The sequence below is a fragment of the Trichomycterus rosablanca genome, chromosome 17 (assembly GCF_030014385.1).
Source record: "Trichomycterus rosablanca isolate fTriRos1 chromosome 17, fTriRos1.hap1, whole genome shotgun sequence".
NCBI lineage: Eukaryota > Metazoa > Chordata > Actinopteri > Siluriformes > Trichomycteridae > Trichomycterus > Trichomycterus rosablanca.
In genome coordinates this window covers 6,900,066-6,918,542 of record NC_086004.1, presented here as the reverse complement: position 1 = coordinate 6,918,542, position 18,477 = coordinate 6,900,066, and the positions used below count along the sequence as shown (strand labels likewise).

The 18,477-nt window shown below is 39.0% G+C and overlaps 1 protein-coding gene and 1 long non-coding RNA gene across 2 annotated transcripts in view; both read right to left on the bottom strand.

Annotated features, from left to right (window-relative positions):
• Positions 1-3,508, bottom strand: part of LOC134331708 (uncharacterized) — a 55,172-nt gene extending 51,664 nt beyond the window's left edge. Inside the window, exon 1 of the long non-coding RNA XR_010015155.1 lies at positions 3,425-3,508. This is a non-coding gene — a long non-coding RNA (uncharacterized LOC134331708). The remainder of the gene's footprint in view (positions 1-3,424) is intronic.
• A 3,401-nt stretch (positions 3,509-6,909) lies between these two features.
• Positions 6,910-18,477, bottom strand: part of LOC134331091 (CLIP-associating protein 1) — a 53,100-nt gene continuing 41,532 nt past the window's right edge. The window contains exons 33-45 of the mRNA XM_063012353.1: positions 18,066-18,209; positions 17,720-17,815; positions 16,517-16,663; positions 16,324-16,430; positions 15,164-15,277; positions 13,970-14,117; positions 13,201-13,435; positions 13,029-13,085; positions 12,298-12,488; positions 11,397-11,525; positions 10,775-10,981; positions 10,434-10,550; positions 6,910-9,725 (exon numbers count right to left, since the gene is read on the bottom strand). Coding sequence (XP_062868423.1) covers positions 9,639-9,725; positions 10,434-10,550; positions 10,775-10,981; positions 11,397-11,525; positions 12,298-12,488; positions 13,029-13,085; positions 13,201-13,435; positions 13,970-14,117; positions 15,164-15,277; positions 16,324-16,430; positions 16,517-16,663; positions 17,720-17,815; positions 18,066-18,209 — 1,779 coding nt within the window. The 3' untranslated portion in view covers positions 6,910-9,638. The remainder of the gene's footprint in view (positions 9,726-10,433; positions 10,551-10,774; positions 10,982-11,396; positions 11,526-12,297; positions 12,489-13,028; positions 13,086-13,200; positions 13,436-13,969; positions 14,118-15,163; positions 15,278-16,323; positions 16,431-16,516; positions 16,664-17,719; positions 17,816-18,065; positions 18,210-18,477) is intronic.

Sequence of the window (18,477 nt, the reverse complement as noted above, 5' to 3'; positions counted from 1 at the left end):
TGAATATTGATGGGGATGCAGCAGTGGAGATTGGACATGCCCACCAAAGAGAGAGATTGGACCATAATGAAAGGCATGGATGCTGATACACCTGCGCTGGACCTCCATCTACAGCATTAACACTGTGCTCTGTTATCACAGTTATACAAATAAATATAGATGCCTGCAAGGAGGTGCTTACAGACCAACACATCAGGCCAACACATTTAAATACCTTGAGTTAATCTAGTGCTGGAACTAATAGAGTTGTGTAATACTGCAACATGAAACCACCAGAACAGAGGAAACAGACGGACCAATGGACAGAAGAATGGATGGATGGAAAAAGAAAATAAATGAAAGGAGGAGTGGGCATTTCACAAAGAGCAAATGAAAATGAAGGCTAAACGATGAGAAGGTAATAAAAGGAGGACCGAGAAATGGATAAAAAACATAAGAACATAAACAGAATAAGAAAGGTATGAAGAACTAAAATAAGAAGTAAAAAAGGAAACAAAAACCAGAAGGGCAGGAATGATGGATAAAATAAAAACAGCAGACGGGTGGGTTGGTAAAGTAAAGAAGACATTATTAAAAAATACAAAAAAGTAACAATTTTGCTTAAGTATACTTTGGGTACTGTAGGTGCTCAAGTGGTGTAGAGGTAGAGTATGCTAGTACACCGCCAGTGAGATCCAGGGTTCAAATCTCAGCAGTGCTATTGGTCAGCCGGGTGTCTGCAGACATATTTGGCTAATGTTTGGGAAGGGTGGCTGAAACAACCTAGCCACTGGGAGGTGCACTTGCCGGTCTCAAACCCGAATAAAATTTGAAGAATTGGAGGGCTGGACCAGAATAATCTCTTAGGGTTCTCCATCCTCCTCTGGATGTAGCGATATCACATATTTTGCCCTGATTAACATGCCATTAGTCATTAGTGAATCACTTTCACTATTCAGCCCACAGGACCAATTCTACAGTACATTAAGTGATGTGATTTAAATGTAACTGTCAGCGGAGACAGCCAGAGAAAAACAACCCAACACTGAGGCTCATATAACTCATCACACAATCAAGAGCCATTTTCAGCTTCAGTGCTCATGATTTTCTCCACAATGATAGACTATGTGGGAATGATGACACATTCCCTCTGATCATAAGAAACAATGATGAATTATCAGGACACATGTATAAATACAGTCATTTATCCTATTACTACACAAATCAGCCTATTTTGCTGCTATAATTTTATTCATGAAACTGTGATTAAAAATCTTCTTATGCCAGTATGTCTTTACTAACGCTCAAGGGCAAATAAGAGAGTTATTAAGAAGACAGAACTTGCTAAGGACAAACCAAATCTTTAAAAAGCACAAAAAGCACAATTCTTGAACAATATGATAATATTAAAATATTAGGTCTTTATACTGATGGGAATTGTACAACTAGATTCAATCTAATGTGTCCTGTCCAAAAACCTTATTTTGAAAGTGGATTCTTGTGTAGGATTTTTTTATTTATTAGGATTTTAACATCCTGTTTTACACACTTTGGAACTTCATGGCAGATACGGTAGTTACTCGTTACACAAGATTCAGTTCACAAGTTTAATGTCAAACACAGTCATGGCTAATTTAGTATCTCCAATTCACCTCACTTGCATTTCTTAGGACTGTGGGAGGAAACCCACACAGACACAGGGAGCACATGCAAACTCCACACAGGAAGGACCCAGACCGCCCCACCTGGGGATCAAACTCGGATCGAACAGTGCTACCCACCGAGCCACCGTGCCGCCCTCTTGGGTAGGAAAGTTGTGTATTAGCAGTTTTTAATGACCACACAAGGATAAATAGTTTATGTTGATATAGCCACATTCTATACTGTCCACAGAACAAATCAAAATGAAAAGGAGAATTCAGAGAAATCAAATTTTAGAGAAACACAGATATGGAATGAAAACAAACAAGTTTAAAGGCACTGACCACTGAGCAAATTATAGAGAAACACAGATCTGAAAATAAATTCAGAAAAAGAAAAAAAGTCCAAAGGCAAAAAGGAACTCTGTGGGAATCTCAAACACTGGATTTCGAATATGAATACCTTTATTGTCATTGTACAAGTACAACGAGATTCAGTGTACTTTACGTTTACATTTTCTGCATTTAGCAGACGCTCTTATCCAGAGCGACTTACAGAAGTGCTTCCATAGTAAACATTTCATTTCTCAAGTTTTAGTAAACAACAGTCGAAGAACACAAATCTGCTGAAACCTGTTAGAACCAAAGTGTCTTTTTTTTTTTTTTTTGCAAATGGAAGAAAAATGTTAGTAAATAAGTACAAGTCAGCTTAAGTGCTTAGCTTAAGTGCTTAAGTGTGGCAGTGTTTGGGCTGGTTAAAAACCAGACGGGCAGCTACATTGTGAATGAGCTGCAAGGGTTTAATAGCGGACATGGGAGCTCCTGCCAGGAGGGAGTTGCAGTAGTCCAACCGTGAGACTTGTGAGACTTCCTATGTACTTAGGAATAATATATATATGTGTGTGTGTGTGTGTGTGTGTGTGAAATAAAATATATATACATATACAAGTTGTTAGGAAGTAGGATAAAGCAATATATACAATCAGTCCAATGGAGAGGACTGTATATACAGCTTTATTCTACTTCCCAACAACTTGTATATGTATATATGTTTTTAAAAAAAATTTCCTAAGTAGAGCACACTGAATCATCTTGTACTTGTATCAACTTTAAGCTAAAATGTTTGTTTGTTTGTTTATTAGGATTTTAACGTCATGTTTTACACTTTGGTTACATTCATGACAGGAACGGTAGTTACTTATTACACAAGATTCATCAGTTCACAAGGTTACATCGAACACAGTCTTGGACAATTTAGTATCTCCAATTCACCTCACTTCCTCCGTCTTTGGACTGTGGGAGGAAACCGGAGCATCCGGAGGAAACCCACGCGGACACGGGGAGAACATGCAAACTCCACACAGAAAGGACCCGGACCGCCCCACCTGGCTTTAAGCTAAAATAAACTGACAGAGAAATATAAACCACTAGGCCTGATTACCAGAACCAATTCATTACATATAAATTAAGTCCCAAAAGTAATAATAATAAAAAAAAATTTTAAGACAAATTAACATGTTTAAAGGAAACACTGCAAACAAATATATTAGCAAACTAAAATAACCATAGCTTAAAAATTTTGCAAACTAACCTATTTTCTAACTAATGCTACAAAAGCTTCACAAATTTTAGTCATTAAGTAAAACTTATGTAATAAATGAAGCCACAACAGCTAATCGAATATTTTGATAGCTGTTATTTTGGTGTTAGCTGAAACAAGTTACCTCACAAACAGAGCTTTCTTAATTACTTGTAAATTATTCTGAATAAGCACTTTACTTGATAAAGATATAGATTTTACTTACAGCTGCAAGAATTGGCCAAAAACGTTGCCAGAAATGACAGAATAAAAAGTTGAATTTAAATTTACCGACATGACGAGATTTTGATGTTAGCAGCGTTTGGTGACTGTAACTAACCACAGCCACATTCTCAGCTCTGTTCCGCCCTCTGCTGTTGTTCTTCAGAAACTACAAGAACACTGTGATACTACCGCGCAGGACAAGCAGTCTGTCCATTAAAACATACACCGACAAGGCATAACATTATGACCACTGACAGGTGAAGTGAATAACACTGATTATTGCTTCATCACGGCACCTGTTAGTGGGTGGGATATATTAGACAGCAAGTGAACATTTAATCCTAAAATTTGATGTGTTAGAAGCAGGAAAAATGACAAGGGCCAAATTGTGATGGCTAGATGACTGGGTCAGAGCATCTCCAAAACTGCAGCTCTTGTGGGGTGTTCCCGGTCTGCAGTGGTCAGTATCTATCAAAAGTGGTCCAAGGAAGGAACAGTGGTAAACCGGCGACAGGGTCATGGGCGGCCAAGGCTCATTGATGCCTGTGGAGAGCGAAGGCTGGCCCGTGTGGTCCGATCCAACAGACGAGCTACTGTAGCTCAGATTGCTAAAGAAGTTAATGCTGGTTCTGATAGAAAGGTGTCAGAATACACTGCATCACAGTTTGTTGTGTATAGGGCTGTATAGCAGAAGACCAGTCAGGGTGCCCATGCTGACCCCTGTCCACCGCCGAAAGTGCCAACAATGGGCACGTGAGCATGGGAAACGTCCGGCATGCATCAAATTCAGAATAACACTCACTCACTCACTTTTTTAACCGCTTATCCAATCAGGGTCATGGGGAGCCTATCCCAGCTTTTCAATGGGCGCAAGGCACACAGTAACACCCTGGACGGGGTGCCAGTCCATCGCAGGGCAGACACACATACACACACACATTCACCTATAGGGCAATTCAGTGTGTTCAGTTAACCTGACTGCATGTTTTTGGACTGTGGGAGGAAACCGGAGCTCCAGGAGGAAACCCACGCAGACACAGGGAGAACATGCGAACTCAACTGACCATGAAAAAGCAATGGTCAAATTACAGATTACTAGTTTGTTTTGCTTGCATTTTTATTTTGTCTATTTTTCTGAAATTGCAGTAGTACTGTATAAGTTTATGAGACCTGAAATGTGTAGGGAAATTACTTGGGGGGGAAAAGAACAAGGACAGAAAGTCCTACAGATGGTCTGATATATACAGTGATTTTGATTGACAAGCATCGTGACAAGCTTTGTCAGCCTTCAAAAATGAAAGGGCATTTCATTATCACCTCTTATACAGTGGGGCCAAAAAGTATTTAGTCAGCCGCTGATTGTGCAAGTTCTCCTACTTAGAAAGATGAGAGAGGTCTGTAATTCTCATCATAGGTACACTTCAACTATGAGAGACAAAATGAGAAAAAAAAATCCAGGAAATCACATTGTAGGATTTTTAAAGAATTTATTTGTAAATTATGGTGGAAAATAAGTATTTGGTCAATAACAAACAAGCAAGATTTCTGGCTCTCACAGACCTGTAACTTCTTCTTTAATAAGCTCTTCTGTCCTCCACTCGTTACCTGTATTAATGGCACCTGTTTGACCTCGTTATCTGTATAAAAGACACTTATCCACAGCCTCAAACAGTCAGACTCCAAACTCAACCATGGCCAAGACCAAAGAGCTGTCGAAGGACACCAGGAAGAAAATTGTAGACCTGCACCAGGCTGGGAAGAGTGAATCTACAATAGGCAAGCAGGTTGGTGTGAATAAATCAACTGTGGGAGCAATTGTAAGAAAATGGAAGACATACAAGACCATTGATAATCTTCCTTGGGGTCAAGATCTCATCCCTTGTGGTGAAAATGATCATGAGAACGGAGAGCAAAAATCCCAGAACTACACGGAGGGACCTGATGAATGACCTGCAGAGAGCTGGGACCAAAGTAACAAAAGCTACCATCAGTAACACACTACGCCGAGAGGGACTCAAATCCTGCAGTGCCAGGCGTGTCCCCCTGCTTAAGCCAGTACATGTCCAGGCCCATCTGAAGTTTGTCAGAGAGCATATGGATGAACCAGAAGAGGATTGGGAGAATATCATGTGGTCAGATGAAACCAAAATGGAACTTTTTGGTAAAAACTCAACTCATCGTGTTTGGAGGAAGAAGAATGCTGAGTTGAACACCATACCTACTGTGAAGCATGGGGGTGGAAACATCATGCTTTGGGGCTGTTTTTCTGCAAAGGGGACAGGACGACTGATCCGTGTTAAGGGAAGAATGAACGGGGCCATGTATCATGAGATTTTAAGCCAAAACCTCCTTCCATCAGTGAGAGCATTGAAGATGGAACGTGGCTGGGTCTTCCAGCATGACAATGATCCCAAACACACCGCTCGGGCAATGAAGGAGTGGCTCCGTAAAAAGCATTTCAAGGTCCTGGAGTGGCCTAGCCAGTCTCCAGACCTCAACCACATAGAAAATTTGTGGAATCCGTGTTGCCCAGCGACAGCCCCAAAACATCACTGCTCTAGAGGAGATCTGCATGGAGGAATGGGCCAAAATACCAGCTACAGTGTGTGCAAACCTGGTGAAGACTTACAGGAAACGTTTGACCTCTGTCATTGCCAACAAAGGTTATGTTACAAAGTATTGAGTTGAACTTTTGTTATTGACCAAATACTTATTTTCCACCATAATTTACAAATAAATTCTTTAAAAATCCTACAATGTGAATTCCTGGATTTTTTTTTTCTCATTTTGTCTCTCATAGTTGAAGTGTACCTATGATGAAAATTACAGACCTCTCTCGTCTTTCTAAGTAGGAGAACTTGCACAATCAGTGGCTGACTAAATACTTTTTGACCCCACTGTACATCACTTAAATTAAAGGAGATTGCTGGTGAAGTGTGCTTTATAAAGTCTTAGCAAAAGTGCACTAGTATTTCACTATTCCACAGACTGCAGTCTATTATTTAAGCACTGGCCACACAATTACCACTTTTGCCATTATTTGTCCATTTGGAGCTCTTATTGTGTGTTTTGGAGTTCTAGAGCCTTAGACATGGCTTTTTATCAAAACATTAAGACCACCCACCAAATTTGCTGTCAAAACAGCTCTGACCCCACCCAAATATGGACTCCACAATATGTCTGGCCAGCATAACCAGCAGGTCCTTCAACTTTTGTATGTTGCAAAGTGGATTGTCCTTCAGTGCATCCTGGTGCCATCTCTTCTGTGGGTAAATGATGCCCACATGTCTGTTATTTGATGTGTCTTCATACTCACCAGATCATAACCACCCAAACACCTTTAAAAGATTTTGGACCAATGTGCAAACCACTTGGATTATCAATACATTAAGTGCTGGCATCTTGACTCCAGGAGTCGATGCCTCAATGGCACACACCCAATTGACACTCGAAATCAGCAGATAAAGAAGAGTCGAGACTATGAGATTAAAAAAAAAACTCAGATTTTTTTTATCTAGAGCAATTAAAGTGTACAGATTTTATCATTGGTGAAAATGAACAAAAACAGCTCTTATGTACAGTCAGTGAAACAAAATGAAACATAAATACAGATATGAATATTAATTAGCTAAACAAAACGCATGCGCACTTAGCAAAATGTAGCGACTGCCTAATATTTAAATACATTAGCATAAGCATTGTAAGAGCTTCTGTTGTAACAGTCTCTGTAAAACACTTTCCTTATACACACATTCATTCACATCAATATATCATACACAGCTGAACACAGTGAACAAGGCTGAACAATGTAACAGGTGATTTTCCTTATAAGAAGGTAAAAGTAGGAAAGTATAAGGCGTTGAGCCCCTCTAACGGAAGCTGGGGATCCTATTAAATCTGCATACAGAGCTCTAGATAAGTAGTGTACATGTAAACATATCTACAGTATACACCCAGTATATACACCACCAGGATTATTACTCACTCCAACACTGAGCTGTTCAATGAACGCTTAATTACAGTATTGTACTTAGATCAGATCAGATCCAGAACAAGCAATCTGAACACGTTTTTCACAAACTGACTGGTAAACATACATGCATTTATGTTCTTACATTGTAGTCTGGATTTGATTTGGTGATATCTATGGGCATTTGTTTTCTTAATACGAATAAAGCAGGTCATTCCTGGAGCAGCACTCACAGAACACAAGTGGTGCAGAGTGGAGTCAGGTGCTAGCTGGATAATACATACAGCATTTCAATTACTTCAACAACACTGCCCTCCTGGTTGTTTGAATTGAGTTTATGAACTTGTCACTAAGCCGACTTAGTGTATGTATCTTTAAAACAAGAATATATCCCAACCAGAGTCATCTTACATACCTTTTCTGAGTAAGGAAAGATATTTTGTTCTGAACAGTCAAAATGCATCACAATAGAATTAAATGGACCAGCCAAACGACTGTAAGGAACAATCCTATATAATGGAAAAAAAATTCTTACTGTTTTTACCAAAAAACAGAAAAAAATCCTCCTGTATCTTTTTTCTTTCCATACTGGTTAAGTTTACATAATAACTGTACAAATACAATCGTAGTGTTTGCATATTTAGTGCTGAATGCCCAGACATTTTCTTTCCTAATTGTAGTTCCTAATACTCGTGCATACAGAGGAACAGTAACACAACTGCTGATTGGTCAGTCTATATTTAAGCAATGTGAATGGTGAATATTGTTGTTGTAGTAACTGACCACATTGTAAAATCTGACAAAATTAATAAGCTTAAAGGAATGGTTTAACAAAACAGCTATTTATAAGTGTTTTAGCTCAAACATAGTCAACCAAGACCTTTCCAAATGGTTTTAGTTTTAAACTGGGGCTGTGAATCCCCATACAATTTGAAGGTAAAACTACACTACACTACGTGGCATAACAGGGCTCAACAGCGAGCTTTCAGTAGTTAAAATAAAGCAAAAATTAAAAACACATTCTTTCTCATTCTAGGTTTTCTACTGGTCATTAAAAAATGGACCCACCGTGAGCTTTAAGATTGTTAAACAACAGCAGAAAATAGTAGATTTTAACCAGCAAATACTGCAATTATTGATTGTCTGTGTGCCAAACTGAGCTGTGATCTTATCTACTCTGGCCACATTCCTTTTTAAAAGCAAATTCACTGTATTATACGAGTTAAAACATTAAAAACAGAAATAAATGTAAATCAATATTATGTAATAAACTATATGCAATTACAAAACACTAAAAATCAAAACTAATTTAATTGTATTATTTGGGATTTTATTCATTTTCATTTTAATCAACCGCTTTATCCTGATCAGGGCCATGGTGACCACCCCATGATAGCCAGCCCTATCTCTCAGATATAGCCAGTTGTAGCCCTGCCGACCAACAACACAGCTATGATTGGAACCCGGATCTCAGCAGTAGTGGGTTAGTGTAACAGAACACTGTGTCTCTTAAACAGCTGTTACCATTTAAGATGCAACCACAGTTCTTTCTTTTGTAAAATATAATATATACTTAATCTTGTTTGGCTGTCTTTGTAGTTTTTTAGAGCTTGCTTTAAAATTGTGTCTGCTGTCAAGAAAGCTTTAGCTTGGTAGCATTAATGCAAAAGTGAAAAGCAACAAGACTTTGCTGACTGACTACGTTTGAGGTAGCAAAACATAAGCTGTTCTGAACTGTTCCTTTATGAGAGAGAACAAGGGCCACTGACAGACTGCTCTATATGATAATACAGTGTAGTGGAGTGAGGTACAGCTCAGCTGCTAGCGTTGATGTTTGTTACATTGCTCACACATTCAGGAGGACAGAATCGTACCAGTCACAGTCACCCACACTGAAAAAGTGCAGTTCTACTATTATTCTTCAGCAATACATCAAATAACAGTTTCTCAAAATCAGTTTCTCAACACCAGTCCTGGAGACCCAGTACAGAAAGAGAAGTTTTAAGCTTTCTCTGTTCCAAACACACCTAATCCAGCTCATGGTGGGCTTAATCATTTAAAAACAAAAAAATAATAATCAGTTGTGTTCGGAGTAGAAGCCTTAAAACCTGGCAGGGCAGTGGGCCTATATGACTAACGTTAAGAAACCATGCTCCATTAAAAAAGAGCTCAGATCTGAGGCTGAGTGAGTCTCTAATACTAAAGCAGAGCTGAGGTGATAATAATCATGGCCGTGGATCATGATTTAATTCTGAGAGGAGATATCAGAAGAACTGCTGCTATTGCTGTAGGTAGTTTGGGCTCTTTTTATGTACAGGTTCAGCAGTTTCACCTGTAAAAGAGAACAGTAAAGATTATTACCCACGCGGCTGGCCCCACTTGATATTTACATTTATCCTGGGTGATTCAATCACAAGTGGATGGTGGAATCAAGAGCCACTGACACTGGTATTTGTATGTTTCAAAAGTATATACAGTGATATACAGTATGTTTGGAATTGACTAAAATTTGTCTAAGGTTGCCAAATCTTGACAAAATCTTTAAAAGAAATGTGCCAGGGAAGAAGCTTTCATTTGATTCAGTTTCTTTTTAAATGTATTTTAAAAGCAATAATGTTCATTTTTGCATCCTTTCTCACCAAGTAACAACTGAGCTTCAATACTCTTCTTGGTGTTTACATTTTTGACTAAAGCTGCCAATTCCTTTAGCATATACAGTATGTAACTTCAATTGTATGTACAGGGTTGTGAACAGCAAAGCATTGTTTTCCACTTTTACCTCCCATACAGTGATTTATTTAACGCTTCAGCAACACTAAACAAAGCAAACTTGCAAAATGTTTCATTTGACTAAGAACATAGATGAAAATTTTGGGGAAGTTGAAAAAACAGGACTGGCAGCAGTTATATTTATGAGATAACCAAACAATGAACTCATTTGTTCAATTGTTGATTTATATCATTTGAAATACAGGATATTCATACATTCTCACCACTTTTTACTTTACTACCAAAGACGTGAGCATTTCTTTAGATTTACCTTGCTGCCTGTAAGCTGGGCAAGATGAGGCTTCAATCCTTCTCCAATGACAGAATAAATTGCCACCAAGCAGAAAACACAGGCTTTCCTTACACTGCTCTCTGTGTTATCATAACCCTTAAAGTAAGAGCACAGACACAAAAACACATTTGAATTTGTAAAAAATAAAAATTAAAAACCTTTTACTGTTATTTTTGGCCTTACTGTCAACTGTAGCTGAATAAACCCACAGTCTCCCAAAAATACTGGGCACAAAACAGATCATGGACATACAGTACATACTGGACTAAAACCAGTTACACAAAGCACCATTTACTCTCTGTGTGTGTTTGTGTGTGTACCTGCAACAGGCCTGGGATGATGTCAGGCAGCAGCTGATACAGAGAATCCTCAGGAATCCGCTCGATGACCTTGGTCTGCATTTTAATGGCAGCCAGGTCGATGGGGTAATCTGCAGTCTGTATGATGGGGCACAGGACTTTGATGCACTGCTCTGCATTTATGGAGGACGCCAGGGTGGAGGCAGCTTCTTCTGCAGCTCGTACCACCTCAACATCACACAAAACACAGTGTGATCAAAAACACACTAAAAACTACAAGTACTGTGTGTTGATCACAGAGGACGAAACTACGTTTTATAATTAAGTGAAATGCTACTAAGCATGTTAGCAGTTGCTGATGCTGGAGACTTGTTGTAGGTCTGTCTGTAGGTTCAGCATGTGAAATCAGACCTACGCCCAACATAAATGGAAATGTGATTTTTGGGAAGGGAGGTGGCCCTTTGCCCCTTGGTTACTTAATCAACCAGTTTACCAAATTAAACTGGTAAGCCAATTTAGTTAATTCAGCCTTGTTTTAGCCAGCCCTGTAAAATACAAATCTTTTCTTGAACTTACTATGAAAGCCAAACAACATTCAGGTCACATAAAAGGCAGATGTAAACAGATGTGACTTATGTCTCACCTCTTTGTGGGAGTCTTTGTGTGCTTCCAATGTTTTCATGATGGTCAGTTCTGCATAGTTTTTAAAGCGTGCAGGCTGACCGCGCAGGATCTCCTTTAGAACCCGTAGAGCCAGCGCCCGGATTGTGTGCTAAAGTGGACATCAGGAAAAGGCACGTTATTTATTGGTGCATAAGTTGGAATTTTTGTTCTGGAGGTAACTACACAGCTGCCAAAAATACAAATAATGGTATTAAAAGATGTTAGCTATTTAGAAAAGGAGTTTGTCATGTTTTTATTTGTAAACAATTAGGGTTGGTTAGGGCTGAACGGCTTTTGTGTGCTTGTTTATAGCCCGACTTGTAGGAACAAGACATCCTGACTCATCCCGAGGAAGTCTTGTTTACAGCCTGTTTTTTAGATGCTGTTTTCTCAGCCTGGCTTTGATCACACTGTTTCAGCCATTGTGTGTCATATATGGTCAAAAGTATGTGGACACCTGACCTGCCCTGCCCTTGCTGGACAGTAAATTTCAAAACCATGCACATGAATATGGAGTTCTCCTCTTTGCAGGTATAACATTATTTTAGAAAGGCTCCTCACAAGATTTCAGAGTGTGTTTGTGGGAATGTGTGCCCATTCAACTAAAAGAGCATTTGTGAGGCGATTTCTGCAGCCTTTCAGTCTGTAGACCAGTTTTTTCCCTTATATTGAACACTTATTTTTAATGTTAATCCATCGCATGGTATCACGTTCCTACCCGTTTATTAGTTACTAATACTTAGCGGCATTAGAAGTAGTTAATCCACCGGGACCCTGGTGCTGTTGCCATCCACACTTCATGCTATGTCAACGTACCATCCCTTGATTGACGATATTGTTAGAAAATGAGGCATGATCATGTGAAGTAAACTGACACTCACGTCTTTGTCCCCCAGTGTCTCGAGAAGCAGGAGCAGCATAGTTTTAAAATGTTCCTCCCACACAGCCAGACTGTCCTCACGAGTCACCTTCAACAGCTCCAGCAGAGCGGCCTTCCTCTCCTCCACACGCTCACTGCGACAGGACAGTTCCTTTAACAGGTCACCAACCAGCTCAAGAGGCTGTGTGGGACCTGGGAAACAGCAAAAAGTGTTCTGTTTACATAAAACTGTACTGAAATCGTAAAGAACTGAAGTCTTAAGAGGCCAGCCGCCTTCTCTAATGAGGTTTGATATTTTTTCTAAATATCCTGTTTAATCCATAAGCCAATTCAGAAAGTAATTTACCCTTTGATTCAGTTTTTTATTGTCTCTTCTCATAGGTAAGATTACACAGCCTAGTGCCTGTACGGATGTTTTTTTTTCCAATACTACAGCAGTCTGCTTTAACTGAACAGTTTATACCATACAAAATAATTAAGTAATATTCTTACCATATTTATCTCCACACAAGATTTGACATGACCCACTTTAACCATTATTAATACTTTGAGGTCTGTCTTTATGAGCAATAGGTTTACTTTCAAATTCAGACTGAATTTGGTTCCACTCTAGTAATACCAATCTTTAAGCCAAAATTCTTAAGAATGTTAAATCTTGTAGAGAAGACAGCTAACCCAGTGAGACTGCAAATATTTCAACAGATAATATAATAACAAGCAAAAACAAATTACCTGCAGAATAAGCTTTCGAATGTATGATTTTGTTTTCACTAAAGTCTTGCTGCCGACCTAAACAAGAACCACAATTTTCTTCATTTCCTATACAAGTGGACACACTGCATGCTTTACACTAAACACCAAAGACCAAAATGTAAAAATAAAAATGAGTACAGAAAGGTTTTACCATTGCGGAGCTGTTCCACATCATCGTTGAACGCTGCTTCCCTCAAAGCACTCTTATCAGAGGTGCTGATAGAGTCGGAGTAGTTGTAGGGGTTGTACTCGCGTGTCCTTGGCCCCAGAAATGATCGAGGAGCCGGCGTGTTCAGTAATGACGTCTTGTTGTCCAGAGCCATCCGGCCCCCCTCCATCACTTCTGTAGCAAGCCGGGGGTCTGCAGCCGAAGACGCCACACCGGACTGAGAGGGTTCATGATACAGAGACAATGAGTAAACAAATGAAAAGTCATGAATGTCTACTAACATGATTTCTTATCTTACTTTTATTAATTACCAAAAGAACTTACAGTAGGCTTGAATGACTTTATTAATATAATCAAATCTAAGTGCCATATCTAGAACCCTAAACTACATGTTATTATTTGTAAGTCTGTTGGTTTGTTTAACAGTAATATATGCTGTTAACATTTGCTGTTTGGCATATTTTAGTAATACATTTTGTTTTATACAACCAACACATTTCTGCTTATATATGGAAGTTAAGTACACTGCAAGAGAGCACAAAACCCTATTTTCTATACATGGTTAGCTAACACAAAAGATATACTTTGCACTCATGCTCTCTGCTATGTCTAGCCACAAAACACAAGTGATTATATCTAAAAGACACATTCCACTAGCTCATGATTTGAAGTAAACAGTAAGTAGTATTTTTGCTATAATATTTAGATAATTCAGTTCACATGTCTGGTGTGAAATTGTGCTGAATCTCACCGCATTGTCTTTCTTGGCATCACGTTTGATTGGCTCGTAGCTGTCCTCCTGACTGCGGAAGCTGAAACTCTGAATGGCTTCTGTCACTCCTTTCAGAGAGCTGTAGATCTCATCTGAGCTTATGTTCTCAGTATCGTACTCCAACATACTGCACACACACACAAACACACACACTCTCTAAGAACCCTCACACATTGTTAAAAGACTGAACAAAAACACACGGTATTAATAATAATATTATTATTAATGTAGAAAATAATGGTGTATAGCACTAAAACAGTTAAGTGGAAGCAGAATCTTGAGGAAATGTCATGCCAGACATGCAATTGTACTACACCACCAGATGGCATTTACGTTCACATGATTGATCTGGCGACACCTACAGGTAATGTAGTAAAATTGCATGTGTGTATAAACGTAAGGTTCATAGACAGTTGTTTAAGAAGACGGTCCAAACGTTTGCCCATTCCAAAACTACTGCTTTTTTTCATTTTTTAAGCTAATCAAGTGAGTGTGCATTAACATGAACGCACAAATGAATTAAAAAATGTTACAGGTATCCCCCACCATCAGAAAAAAGAGTGTTGTCAAATTATACCAAGTAACACTTGGGTTGTGGGAACTCAATGGTTAAGATACTGGACTAGTATTTGTAAGGTTTCTTGTTCAAGCCCCACCACTCCAGGTTGCCACTGTTGGGCCTTAACCCTCAAAACCTAAACTAGCACTATCATATAGTAAAAACGGGAGTCTTCAAATTTCTTTTTCAGATCAGCCAAAACAGGTAGTAATGAAGGTCTTTCAGGTAAGAGAAGTTGCGTAAAGCTTAAAAAAAGCGGTGGATACCTGTATTCTTTTAAAACTGTTTGCAGGTTTGGGTGCCCAAACGTTTGCATCCAGCTGTAGTTCTTATAAAACACCAAAGAACCACATACACACAGACAACAGTGCAGCATCACATAGAGATTAGATGGTCTAAAAAAGTGACGAGACAGTGTTAGAAAATGCAGCACGACAAATCTGAGAAAGCAGCATGGTTCTAAGAAATGACTTTAAATACAAAGCTTCAGCATTTGGGGGTTTAATGAAATCCCTAAAAAAGCAGAATGAATAGAAGCAGCCTGTTTTTAAAAGGAAGAGGGACCCCAATGACTTTTGACCCCATGCTGTGACTCCTAGGTGAAGGGTCATTACCTGGGCGAGGGAGCCTGCCGCCCAGCCCTTAGAGGGGGGGTGTTAGGATAAGGAGGAGGGGATTTGAAAGGACAGGATGTCTTTGAGCTATTCAAGCTCCAGCCCCATAAACGACTGAGCCGGTAAGGAGGGATGATACAAGAAGGAGGAAAAACAGAGAAAGAGAAGGAAATCAGGAAAAATGGAAGGAAAAGAGGAAGCAGAGGAAACAGATTCAAAGCTGTGGGTGTTAGAACGGTAACGGAAAGATATTAAAGCAGAATTAGTACTTGTTAAACTCATCAACATAAGTGAAAGCAGCTCAATCATGAATACCGTCCTCACCACTGGTCAAACTCCATGTTTTATTCATAAATAAGTGCAATATTTCTGTTTATTCATGAATTCATCAATTTAGCATATTAAAAAATAAACATACAACGTGGCACACAAAAGCTAAAGTTAATATTTTATATTGTCAATTTTGTCCAACATGTTTAATACACTATATGGCCAAAAGTATGTGAACTCTATTCTCATAAATGGAACAAATTTAGATGCTTCAGCCACACCTAAATCAAACATGTATAATAATGTAATTGCCATTAATTTGTGGCAACAGTTCTTAAAGACTTTTAAGTGTTCCGGCTTGGCATAGAGTTCCATAAATATAGGTGTGATAGGTGTGGAGGAACTCAGCAACATGGCCTCCACTCTTTTAAGCACTTTGAACATTGAATTAGAACACAGATTGCATGCCAATTGTTCAACATCAATCCCTGAATTTGCAAAAGCTTTGACAGAATGGGTACAAATTTTCATAGACACAGTCCAAAATTTTGTGGAAAGCTTTAACAGAGAAGCAGTGGCTGTTATAGCTGCACAGGTAATCCGACTGCATATGAATGCATAGTTGTATTTAGTTATCCAACAAGCTCATGGTCTGGTGTCCACTTACATTTGGTTATATAACCTCAAACAGGGTTTGTTCCTGTGTTCTGCCAAGCCTTTACTCAGAAGAGATATTTTTAAATGTGAACATTAGTTAAGTGTATCATCACGCGAGCTGAACATTTTAAACAGCTTAAACATCTGGACTGTGTACATCTAAGTAAACAGTGAATCAATGTTTTAAGTGAAATATTACAAACAACATAATTGTTAGGGTAGTGTGGTGTTACCTGGGTGAAAGTCCTCCATGCGAGCAGTTTGTGGGTGACGTTAGAGGACTGGTGCGATTAGCCGAGAGTCTTGTAGGCGTGCGACATACCGTGTTGCTTGGTGAACTCTGAAATACAGGAATACATGCCTCTGTCTGATGCCTCTGTGTAACACTATAGCAGCACGAACAGAAAGAGCAAAGTGGAAACGTACCACAGCTGCAGACTTGCTGGAGTTCTTCAGATGGTTGTGTAGGAGTTTGGTGGCTCCATCCTGAAAGGTTTTAGGCAGAGCACCCAGCAGCATGGTGAACTCCGGTGTGTTCAGCTCAAACAGAGAAATTAGCACAGTCTGAGCGGCCTGCAATACAAAGCCAATGTAACAGTTAAAAAACAACTAACAATTACGTGAGCAACGCCAGATGCAAGGCCAGCATTCGTTAGAGGGTTCGAGATGATGAAAACAGTGATATACTACTGAAATCATTTTACAATACACAAGATGTAGCAGCAGTGTCAGCTAAACAGTCAAAAGAGATTAAAAAGCCTATGAAAAACATGCTACTGTTCCATTAATATAGGCTATATGGGATTTAAAGGAAACTAATGTTTGATTTTGCAGAACGCTTTCCTCATTTCCTTTTCTTTATTACACTTGGCACTCTCAATGATAGTCAAAATGTATTTGTTTATTTATATAATATTATATATAAGGTCATCAGTAAATCAGCATAACCCACTATCACCGCAATCCAGGGTTTGAATCCCCTGTCGTGCTATTGGCCAGTCAGGCATCTAAATACAGACATTATTGGCCTTTCTGCATAAGGTCCCGCCATGTATTGATGTATTGCACCTTATATTGGGTGTGTTACTACACAGTGCCCAGTAACTGTAGGGAAACTGGACATACTCAAATTTTAAAAAGCCGAGATGTGGAGGGGAAGTTAATTTAACATTTTTTGTTTATTTACTGTTTTAAATGACCTGAACTATTTGTTAAAAAAGGACCAAATCACATGCTGATCTTCTGCATTTAAGGAGCAACATTACAACAGCCATTCAAAGAAGGACAGAAGTGTTAAAACCATGAAAGACCCTTGAACAAATTGTTAGATTCTGTATCTTCTTTCATGCACAAAGAACATAAATAAACTTAAAGCATTAGAAATGATCAATATTCACACAATCAAGGCAGAGGAAAGTCACAGAGGATTTAAATATATGAAGATTTAGACTTCTGAAAGAGCACAACCATTTACCCATTCCTCCCACAGTCCAGTGGTTAAAAAAGTTCATGAAAAGAGAAAATGATCTTACTGAAGGTTAATCTAAAGAGAGTCACCAAAGAGATCATGAGCCAAGTCTGTTCCATGTGAAGCTCGTGCACAAAGGTTTAAAGTTAAAATGTCACTACCTGCTTACATTTCTCCTCCAGGTTGCCCTCCACGGGGAGGGAGGTGAGCGAGCTGAGCCTGTCTGCCAGCTCCTCACTCACCCATTCATGCAGAGTCTGTATATATGCCATAACAAATGTGAGTGACTATGTATACATGCACAAAAAACTCTACGAGTCAATCAACACCCCCTTTTTTTTCTTCAAAATGTATGACATATATGCAGAAGCCCCCCAAAAATGGACCTTTTTGGATTATAATACATAAAAAGGATTTTAAAAAATTGTTTATATTATATAGTATTCAAATTGTAAATTGACTTCATAATAAGTATCTGATGTACCAAAAAATACAACACACATTTACCTTCCTGACATCTGTGCTTTTGGGCTCTGTGGTCCAGGTGATGATACGGGAGACGGCCAGTCTAGTCTCACTGGAGTTCCCAAAGTCAGAGGGATCCATTTGCCGGGACAAAGACTCAATATACTTCAGAATGGCCACCTTCACCTAAAAGAGACCCTGGTTAAACCTCTATGACATTGCCAAGAAACATCTGTTGCTACTTGATCTCTCGAAATAAATGCAGGGAATTATGGTTATGCATTGTTCATATTCATTAAAAAACACCAAGTGCTCCTGCCATCCCAACCTCACTCACCACTTATCCTCATTACCTTGGTTAGGCTTCTGTACTTGTTGTACAGAAAGGCAAGGTGCTACATTTAGGAAATCTGACATCTAAGTGTGTCTGACGCTGATAATCACTTATGTAGGA